The 11648-nt window shown below is 40.8% G+C and overlaps 1 protein-coding gene across 1 annotated transcript in view; it reads left to right on the forward strand.

Moving 5' to 3' along the window:
• SLC22A16 (solute carrier family 22 member 16) overlaps nt 1-10466 on the forward strand; it is a 99786-nt gene extending 89320 nt beyond the window's left edge. The window contains exons 6-8 of the mRNA XM_063443516.1: nt 4745-4854; nt 5067-5166; nt 10086-10466. Of these exons, the coding sequence (XP_063299586.1) occupies nt 4745-4854; nt 5067-5166; nt 10086-10292 (417 nt within the window). The 3' untranslated portion in view covers nt 10293-10466. The remainder of the gene's footprint in view (nt 1-4744; nt 4855-5066; nt 5167-10085) is intronic.
• Nucleotides 10467-11648: the final 1182 nt, after the last annotated feature.

Raw genomic sequence — 11648 nt, forward strand, 5'->3', positions numbered from 1 at the left:
TTGTGGAAATTCTTGAAGTGGGTTGACACAGAGTGTTGCATAAATCCTTTTTAAATATTTAACATGTGCTTGTCTTTTTGTTCTTCCTACGTACTGGAGTCCACATGGGCACTGAAGTACGTAGAATATGTTGGTGCTTTGACAAGTAAAAAAATCTCCAATCTTAAAATATTTTTGGGAGTGATTGGAGATAATCTCAATACTGCCTTGAGTCGAAGTCATTTTGCTGGCTCTGCCGGTGATGCAATTATGACAGAAGAAGAAGCCTTTTCTATTATACTCACTTCCCTCCTGTCGGAGTTTCAAATAACTGTTAATTTTGTCTTTATATTTGGTGCTCCCCTAAAAACAATTCTTGTTTTTTTCTGGTAGATAGTTAGCTAATGGCGTATCCTTTTTCAGCATATGCCAGTGCCTCTTAATGATTTTTTGAGCTGTATATTCTCCTTGTTATAATCTAAAATAATAGCTGGACAGGAGTTCTCTAGACCGTTACCTTCTTGTCTTACTTTTTTCTTTAGCAGATCAGATATTTCAAGGTCTCTTGCTCTATAAAGTGCATCCTGTACTTCTGAAGGGTCATCATTTTTCTTTAAGAATTTAGCCTCCATAGCATTTGCTTGTTTCATATAGACTTGAAGGTCTGTGCAATTTCATTGTAGCCTTCTAAATTCATAGTAGGGAACATTTTTGAGCCATGTTGGTAGATGGCAGCTTTCTCTCAGGAAAAAGCTGTTAACGTCCACCTCTTTAAAAAAAAAAGTGTTTTAGTCTTCACTATATTGGATTCTATCTAATTAGTGAGATCTAGAAATCTGACTGATTTATTGCTATAGGCCATGTTTAATTGCACTCCCCAGGTGTTGTTGTTCACAGAATGCAAGAACTGATGTAGATATTCTACATCACCCTCCCAAATAAAAAAAGACATCATCAATGTATCTCTTATAATGATGAATGTTTCTATTCCAGGAGTGTTTGTTCCAGATGTGGTGTTCTTCCCAATCTCCCATGAACGAATTAGCGAAACTTGGGGCAAATTGGGTCTCCATCGCTGTTCCCTTCATCATTTGTTTAGTATCCTGTAAGTGTGGTTCGATCTTACTTACGTATGGCTGTAGGAATGAGTCGATGTATTGTGACAGATTGGAGGTGATTGAGTTGATACCCAAAATGATTGAGCTCCCCGGTGGTCTTTCCAAGTTCTTATGTATTTTAGGTAAAAAATAGAACACCAGGATGTGATGTTAAGGAATCTGAATTCTGACTCTTTTAGGATGCCTATGTCCTTGGCCTTGGAGAGCAATGTTCCAAGTTTTCCTTTCATCACTGTGAGGGGATCACTGTGAAGAACTTCATAGGTTTCTGAATCACTCAATAGTCTGGAGGCTTCTTCTAAATAATACTCCTTGGACATAATCACCATTCCTCCCCCTTTGTCCGCGGGTTTGATACTGATTGCATTATTCTTTGTTAGATCTTCTAATGCATCCATTTCTTTTTCCATCAAATTGTTCCTTGAGTGTTTGATTAGTTTAATTTTCCTGATGTTGTTAAACACAAGTTCTTTAAATATCTCCATTCCCGCTGAGACAAGGTTAGTCGGAAAGAAGGTAGATGTAGGTTTCAGTTGACTGTGTTTAAAAGTGCTACTGGTATTAGACAATTCTTCCTCTTTCAGGAGTTCTTGAATTTGATCATTGAAATGTTTTTTAATACTTAGTTTCCTAATAAATCTTCTGATGTCATTTGCATTAAATTTATTAACATGTGTAGTGGGAGCGAATTTGAGGCCTTTATTTAGTGCGGAAATGTGTTGGGAGGATAATGGAATTCCAGTGAGATTGAAAATACCTAATGGTTTCTCTTTTTGTTCTTCTTCTTGTTTCCTTCTTGATCTTCTTCCTCCTCTATTTCTTCTATACTGGGTTAGTTTCTCTTGGTTCTCCTGGGTGTCACTGGGTGGAACCACGCCGCGATTTCTCTGAAATTCCTCCCTTAAAAAATCCTCCTCGCTTCCAAAATCACGAACATCTGCTTCTACGACTACCACATGTATGAATGTACATTCGGAACGAAACAAATCGCACATGTCTAGAGAATTATGGATAAATGGATACTAGCTTTATAGGTTTTTAACACAGCAAGGAAAAATTAATAACATAAATAGAAGTTATTAAAGCTCTAACATGCCACTTTATTTATATTTAAGATATCAAATATGCATCTGCACCTTTCAATACTTCTATCTGTTTTTTTAAAGCTCAATATAGAGAGTTTATAAAAACAGAATAAGTGGGAGTTACTATGACAATATGTTTCTTGAATTCGAATGCATATTGATTTATGAACTATTGAAGGACTTATATAAACTAGTAATATATGTTAATATCTCACATGTATCAAGTTGTACTTTTGATCATTACCGTACTGTGCACGATGAGCCACTAATTGGATTACACAGCCTTTATATACGAACAATATGAGAGCCAAGTCAGATTCATTGAAAAAGCCGCAACCGCAGAGAAACGCGTTTGGAAGGACTCCCACCACTGGCATCCAGCCTGCACAGTACATAGTTAACACGCTATATAATAATAAGAGCAATTTTTAATTAATTGAAATGATTAATATACAACCTCTCACAATTTTTAAAATATTTGACAAGTATTCTTAATTTGAGTAATCTTAATAGGGATTCTGTTTTTGCCCTTTGTTTGGAGAATTATGGAAGATCCCTTTTTTGATACTGGGCCCCTTTAAGTGGATACTAGCCTTGTAGGCTTCTAACACAGCAAGTTTTTTTTGGGGGGGGGAGGGGGGAGGGAAATATGAATAACATAAATAGAAGTTATTAAAGCTCTTACATGCCACTTTATTTATGTTTAAGTTATCAAATATGCATCTGCACCTTTCAATGCTTATATTTATTTTTTGAAGCTCAATATAGCGAGTTTGTAAAAACAAAATAAGTGGGAGTTACTATGACAATATGTTTCTTGAATTCAAATGCATATTAATTTAGAGAAACGCGTTTGGAAGGACTTGACTCCTACCACTGGCATCCAGCCTGCACAGGATATTGTCAAAGTCAAGACTAGAGCATACATCACTTGCAGATACTCAGGACACCAAGCATATCAGGCAAGGTCTGCACTTTAATGACTATATGTTTTTATATGTAAATCCACAGAGCCATATACTCTTTTTTAACTATATTCATGGTAGAAATATCTGTTATAATAAAAGGAATAAAAAAAGGAATAATAAAAGGAATTTTTTAACAGTAAATAACGTTTTTATTGCATATTCCGGACCCTACTGAAATGATTGGATATAAAGTCAGGATTTTGGATTTAATGAACCATTCTTAGGACTATTCTTAAACCAATCTGTGGTCCCAGAGACTCACTATCAAATTGTTAAAAAAAAATGTATGCATTTTAGAACACATTGTCACACTGTTGTATTGGCAGAGTATATAAACCTGTGTTTGTATTATATGCATAGAGAGTAGGTTGTACTTTTATTTTATTTCTCCGTTTTTCCAGTATTTAATAGATTCATAGGTTACCTATCTGCTCACCCTCCTTTCCTCCTAAAGCTTTTTCTCCCGAAAGGCGCTCGCTCCACTTTACACATAGTTTATTGTGATTTTTCAGAATGTCTCAAGAAGACTTTTATTGACCCAGATTTTAACTACTTAAAGTGCCTCTCTAATGCCTACCATGGAATGGTGTCCGTTTAAAGAACATAAACTTGAACTATACATTGTGCAAGCTTAATTGCTAGCAAATGTATAGATTAAACCTTGTTTAGTGTTTTATTAAATTAACATTTCTGGGCCTTACTGTTATGCCTTTGCATTAAAGACTGCATTTAAGAGTGCCCTCAACCCAAATAATGTAGTTGTTCACAATTTCTAATTTGATCCTGCACGTTAGGAAATGTAGGATGTGGTTCAAATAATTTAGATATAGGACAAGGATAGGAACTTCCGTTAATTATATATTTTAATCTCTTCATATGTTGGTAGCTTGTTTCAGTTCGGCAGTGCTCTAACTCTTAATTGCATTTTGGCACAGCAAAATACCACTTACTCGAATAAATAAAATTGACAAATCGTGGTGAAAGTGATACAGAAAGACCAGGAACTGCATCAGTGGAGTCCATGTACCATAACCACTACAAATGTTTGTATTCCTAACGTTAGTGTTCCTTTAACAAAGATGATGATGATGATGATGATGCCAATACCTCCTTTTTAAACCAAAGCTAATGTAGAATTTAGTTGAAATCAGTGAGGAAGTTAAGACCACAAGATTTGCTTCCAATCAACAAGTTTTATGAAGTCTTCACCTATAATTATAATAAAATGTGAGCTGCTTTGTACCCTTCTCCACACGAACAGGTCTTGAGCTATAACTGAGTGATAATTTAATTCAGTTTAATTCTAGTTTTTATTAAAGTGAACACGTCCTGCTCCATATTTCCCTTTCAAATCATAAACAGAATTCCAAATAAAAATCCTGAATCGTGCCTGTGGCATGTTATGGAATCCCTACAGCCAGTTTTTAAATAAAAAGGTTTAGTAGAACAACATGGACATACAAGGGGTTTATTTTATTCAATCTCTCCCAAAATATATTGGGTAAACATGTAATATATCTAAATCCATTGAATATGTTGTAAATAATTTGTATGAAATGCTTTTTCTCAAACTATGCATTTGTTCATCTATTAGGACTATAGCACTATAATCGTCGTCATCAGCATGGCAGGGAAGTTTTCGATAGGCGTTGCTTTCGGATTAATTTACTTATACACCGCTGAGTTATATCCGACAATAGTACGGTAAGGCAAAAAGCAATTACAATTTTGTCTTATTCATATCAAGCACCCTGGCCTGATTGGTAAGAATCTTTTTTATTGAATTTCTCATATTTTTTTGTGTGTATATTGCTCCTCATTCTGTAATCAAAGCATTAAAAGTTTAAATATATATTTTTTAATGTTTTACCTTCATGTTAATTTTGATGATATTGTTGCTTTATTTGGTATTTTAGGTCCCTTGCTGTAGGCAGCGGAAGTATGATGTGTCGTATAGGTAGCGTGGTCGCCCCATTTTGTGTGTACCTGACAGATGTTTGGATATTCATGCCACAGGTAGAGATATATATCACTTAATTTAAAAATTGTTTTTTATACCACTGTCTATTCAGTTAAGTTAAAGAAAACTCTAAGCACCATACAGGGCCGGTCTGACAGCTCACAGGGCCCTCGGGCAATAGGAGATCAATAGCCTCCCTCCAAGGTTTAGCTCCCCCTTCTTTTTGCCACTCACACACAGTGGTGTATCTTGGTTTTGTGCTGCCCTAGGCAGGACAAAACTCAGACCCCCCCCCCCGCGCGCGCACGCGCGCCACCCCCACCCAACCCTTCCCCCCTGCCCCGCCTTCTAAATACACACACATTCACTGACAGATACGCATACACTAGCTAACAGACACACACAGTCAGACACACACAGTCGGACACACACACACACACTAACAAACACACACAGTCGGACACACACACTAACAAACACACACAGTCGGACACACACACACTAACAGACACACACAGTGAGACACACACACTAACAAACACACAAAGTCAGACACACACACTAACAAACACACAAAATCGGACACACACACACTAACAGACACACACAGTGAGACACACACACTAACAAACACACACAGTCTGACACACACACTAACAAACACACACAGTCGGACACACACACACTAACAGACACACACACTAACAGACACACACTGTCGGACACACACAGTCAGACACACACAGTCAGACACACACACTAACAGACACACACACACTAACAGACACACACACACTAACACACACAGTCACAGACACACACTAACAGACACACACACACACTAACAGACACACACAGTGAGACACACACACTAACAAACACACACAGTCGGACACACACACTAACAGACACACACTGTCGGACACACACAGTCAGACACACACACACTAACAGACACACACACTAACAGACACACACACACACTAACACACACAGTCACAGACACACACTAACAGACACACACACTAACAGACACACACAGTGAGACACACACACTAACAAACACACACAGTCGGACACACACACACTAACAGACACACACACTAACAGACACACACTGTCGGACACACACAGTCAGACACACACAGTCAGACACACACAGTCAGACACACACAGTCAGACACACACACACTAACAGACACACACAGTCACAGACACACACAGTCACAGACACACACTAACACACACAGTCACAGACACACACTAACACACACACACACACACACACACACACACACTACAGACACACACACACACACTAACAGACACACACACACACTAACAGACACACACACACACACACACACTATCAGACACACACAGTCAGAGACACACACACACACACTCACATTAACACATTTTTTTTTTATTTACTCCCCCCCCCCCTACCTTTGGGAATGCTGGGGGTGGGGGGGTTCTCCCATTCCCTGGTGGTCCAGTGGCTGCAGGACGGCACTGGCGGGCAGGCTGGGCGGCCGGCGAGGGAGCTCTTCCCCTGAGCTCTCTGCTCAGCTCCCTCGCGCGCCGCCCGCAGAGTGAGGCTGGGAGGCGGAGCCGGAATATGACATCATATTCCGGCTCCCAGTCTCACTCTGCGGGCGGCGCGCGAGGGAGCTGAGCAGAGAGCTCAGGGGAAGAGCTCCCTCGCCGCCCGCCCAGCAACCAGCAACCAGCCCAGCATGTCTGTTAGCCGCAAGGCTAACAAGACATTTGCCTTGGGCATTTGGGGGCGGCGTTTTTTGCCGCCCCCTGGAAAATGCCGCCCAAGGCAAATGCCTTGTTTGCCTCGCGGCTAACGCTCACGCACAGATATTATGTGCACCAGTCATGGTTCCCACCTGCAAGTTCCCCAAACAGGACCAGATTTACTAGACCATTGCTGGCCCCCCACCCCAATTAAAATAAAGAAATAAAGCTAAATAACATTTCCTCTGTGTTTTCTGTTGACATCACAAGCAGCGTCGCTCACATATGCAACCATACAAGTAGCCTCATGTTTGCGGGGATACTTGTGGGGTCCCCCTTCTTTTTGCCACTGCTTGTAATGTAGTTTTGCTGCTTGTAATGTAGTTTTCCTGTATGTCAATGTGTTGTGCTAGAATTTGTTTATCTTGTTTTACCTATTCTACAGCACTGCAGAATATGTTGGTGCTATGTAAGTGATTGTAATAAGTGTGTGTGTGTGTGTGTGTGTGTGTAAGGAGACTGTATGCAGTATTACATGTGTGGGGAGGCCTCTTGTGGATTGTGTGCATACAGTGAGGTTCCTTGTGTGTTTGCATGTGTGGATAATGCTATTTGTGGTGTATTATATGAGTGCAGAGAGTTGGTTGTGTTGCAGTGTGTGTGGATAGAGGCTGCAGTATGTAGTGGGTGAACAGGGAGATAGAGGCTTTATTTGGGGTGGGGTGGCAGAGGGGCTGTAGTGGATGCAGGAAGGCATCGGGGCTGGAGTGGGTACAGGGAGGGACAAGTGCTAACATGGGTGCAAGGAGGAATTGGGGCTGGAGTAGGTGCAGCGAGTGCTAGGGGCTGGAGTGAGTGCAGTAAGGCATAGGTACTGTAGTGGTTGAGGTGGGTAGAAGGAGGGATAGAGACTGAGGTTGGTGCAGTAAGGCATAGGGGCTGTATATAGGCGCAAGGAGGCATAGAATCTGTTGTGGGCACGGGGGAGGGTGGGGCTCTTGTGGGTGTAGGGAGGATATAAAAGCTGTAGTGGTTCCAGAAAGGCAAATTGGCTGTAGTGAGTGAGAAGGGTACAGGGAGGGATAGAGGCTGGGGTGGGAGCAGGAAGGCAAAGGGACTGTGATGGCTGTCGGGGGTTGAGGTTGGTACAGGGAGGGATAGAGGCTGTAGTGGGTGAAAGGGGTATAGAGGCTCTGCTTGCAGGGGCAACCTATCGCTTGAATATATGAGGAATTAATGTTTTTCTAGTTGGGGCGATCTTAGAGATCTAAGGCCTCTGGCCCTCAGTCCATGACCAATCTACCTGAGCGGTCAGTCCACCCCTGGCACCATAACAACTTTATAGTTTTGGTGTATGGATCATGCCCCAGCAGTCTCACTGCTTAATTTTCCCATTTAGTTTAACTACTTTATTTCCTGTTTATACCTTCCATGCAAAACAATTGTTTAATTTTCAGTCTAGATCTTAATCCCTTAGGGACGGAGGAAATTGTCCACATTCTGAACCAAAACTAAACCTTAATTTAAGGACTACTCTTCAAGTGTCCTCATACCTACATATTACATATAAATTTTTAGAGGACAGAAAGATCTTTCATTTAACATCCTATATGTATACCTAACCAGGGACGTGTTTTCCGCGAGGCAAATAAGGCATCTGCCTTGGGCGGCACTTTGCAAGGGGCGGCAAAAAAAGCTGCCCCCCAAATGCCGAGGCAGATCCCTTGCTTGCCTCGCGTCCTGAGGGGCTCAAGAGACGGCTGGCCACTTTTGAGCCCCCGGGCGGCGGGCAGCAGGGGAGCGAGGGAGAATACTTACCTGAGCACTTCCTGCTCAGGTCTCTCCGCGCTGCTTAATGAAGCCGGGAGCCAGAATATGACGTCAGACCAGCTCCCGGCTTCACTAAGCGCCACCTACTCAGCCTGTGCGCCCCCTGCCTGTCCGACCAGCAGCCACACTGGACAGGTAAGGAATCCACTCCAGTTCTCCCATGGAGGCTGGGTGGATTTAAAATAGAATGAGTGTGTCTGTAAGTGAATGAGTGTGTCTGTAAGTGAATGTGTGTGTGTATGTGTCTGTAAGTGTGTATGTGTGTGTGTCTGAGTGAATGTGTGTGTGTGTGTCTGTGAGTGTATGTATCGGTCAGTGAGTGCGTCTGTCAGTGAGTGCGTGCGTCTGTCAGTGAGTGCGTGCGCCTGTCAGTGTGCGTCTGTCAGTGTGTGTGTTTGTCATTGTTTGTCAGTGTATATGAGAGTGTGTGTCTGTCAATGAGTGTATGCGTCTGTCAGTGAGTGAGCGTCTGTCAAAGTGCGGCCTTGACAGGAAGGGATGGGGAAAATGAAAATTGGGGGGGTTGAGGGGTTGCCTGAGCACCGTCCTGCCTAGGGCAGCCCAAATCTTAAATACACCACTGTAAAATTTAAAAAATGGGAAATAACTTTTTTTTTTTAAATCACATTTTACCTTCTTATAATTTTTATACATAATGTGCAACTAATTAAAAAGAACCCAAAATAGACTTATAGATCAGTCCTGCTTGTTAAATAACTACTATGTTTAGAATATAAATGACTTTTTCATATAGTTAACACTAACCCTATACCAACCCCCACACTAATGCTATACCAACCATAGCCCTTAGACAATGCTTATACTAACTCTAACTTTATGCCTACCCTAATCTTACTCCTAACTTCAACCCAACAATTAATGTATTTAACACAGTAGATGGTGATATGTTGCCACCATCTGCTGGCCATTTTCATAATTACACTTGCTGGCAATCTAGCAAATCCCAGCACTGGTCGTAACGACTGGGGACACGCTGTGAGGCCCTGCCAAGGTCTCAGCGTGTCCCCTACTCAGCAGTCTGCACCCCACAAAAAACACAGCTGAGTGCAACCGTTCAGCCGCAGTTTTATGGATACAATTAGAGGGCTCTGTGCATCACATTTAAATTTATGAGGACATTAATATGCAGCACTGATTGAAATGCTTCAATTAACTTTAATTTATATGTTTCCTATTTTTTTAATTAATTTGTTTTGTAGACTTAAAGTCATATGAGAAGCAGTACATTACCTTTACATTTTAAGAACATATGATTTAGTTTTGCATTCAACACATCTCTCTCCCCATTCTGCATTTAAATTATTACAAAAATGTCCTTGCACTTGCACATGTCAATCTTTATATCTTTCCCTTAATGTTCTATTCTGTTCTCTTCCAGATGTTAGTTGGGATCATGGCCTTCCTTACTGGAATGTTAACCCTAATGCTCCCAGAAACACTTGGCAAACCTCTTACTAGCACCATGGAAGAAGCTGCAGAAATGGCAGCCAATGGTGTCATTAATAAAAAGAAATCATTGCCAGAGCCCAATGGAGAAGTGATGGACAAACTAGAGATGAAGAAAATAGACATGCCGGAAGCATAACAAAGTATATATTAATCATGACTGGAAGACCTGACTATGAATGGTATAGAAGTGTTATGTAAAGAGACAGAGAGGATGAGTCTAACGACAGGTCTTGGAATCCTTCAGATCAATCACCAAATTATTTACACTGTGTTGAAATATGTGTAGTAAAATAAAACTATGCTTTCGTAAGATGTGTAAAATTAAGATTTATTATAAAGAAAACATTCAACCGAATAAAAAGAGTACATGTAGTCTTTAAAACAGTAAAGAAATTAAGCCACACAAACCATTAATGAAATGTTCAACAAAACTACTAAATACAGTAATTGATCAAGCTGACCAAAATGCAAATGTCAATGTTGGAAAGAAATAAATGCTCAAACAGGGAATCTCAAACAATATAGTAATGCTCCTCCACATATGTGAAATGTCTTCCATATTGTAGCAGTGATATCGTATAGCCCTCGATGCTCTTGGCCCGACCATGTCTGTCCTCAGTACGTTGTCCATACCCTTCTTCACCTTGCACCTTTTTCAGTCGCTGCCAGTCCACTATTTCACCTAAAATTGTATTTGTTGCTTTAGCAGAACATTTGGGGTAATTGTTATGCTACATTGTGACATTCTGTGGAATGAGCTTAAAGAGTTTGGTTGCATCTGAGAAGATATGATGTGATTGTTCATTACACTTAAGTAGCTTAGTAGTGCTTTCAGTAGACACGTCGTCAGTAAAAAGAAGTTTGGTGACCTGTACAGCTAAAACCACATAACTACCAAGTTTCCCTATTAGGAAGGCATATACTAAGGATATCACTACTTGCTTGCAGTTTCTTTGACTGTCTGTAGCCAGGTTGTATATTATAAGCAGCTCACTCATTGCTGTTGGTTGAGCTGTGTGCATACCTTTTATAAGTAAGTCGTCGTGGCTAAGAAGGCAGGTTTATGGTGCAGCATTCTGCAAAACATTTATTTATTTTGGGCAAAAATTATAAAGATTTGAGCATTTAAAAATATAGCATATTAATGAGGCCAAAATCTATTAAATGCATTAAAGTTGCATTAGGTGGCCGAAGTGTTCCTTTGGTCCAACAGGTCAAAAGGCAGGTTAGTGGTTTGAGGTCTCCCCTCATTTTGCACACAAGGTTGTTAACTGGGCCCTAGGAGACTGTCTAATGTCACTTTATGATAATCTAGTAGGTATGCAGCAGGAGTGGGCAGCTGAAGGAAGAAACGGCCTGTCTGCTGTTATGGAGCCAGACAACATGAGGACAAATCAAGGCAACTCTTGTTAAATTGGTACCTGCTACCAGGATGGGACAATAGTGACTGCTGACTGTCTGTACTGATTTCATTTAAAATAGTATGCCCATC

This window comes from Pelobates fuscus, chromosome 2 (genome assembly GCF_036172605.1).
Source record: "Pelobates fuscus isolate aPelFus1 chromosome 2, aPelFus1.pri, whole genome shotgun sequence".
In the NCBI taxonomy this organism is placed as follows: domain Eukaryota; kingdom Metazoa; phylum Chordata; class Amphibia; order Anura; family Pelobatidae; genus Pelobates; species Pelobates fuscus.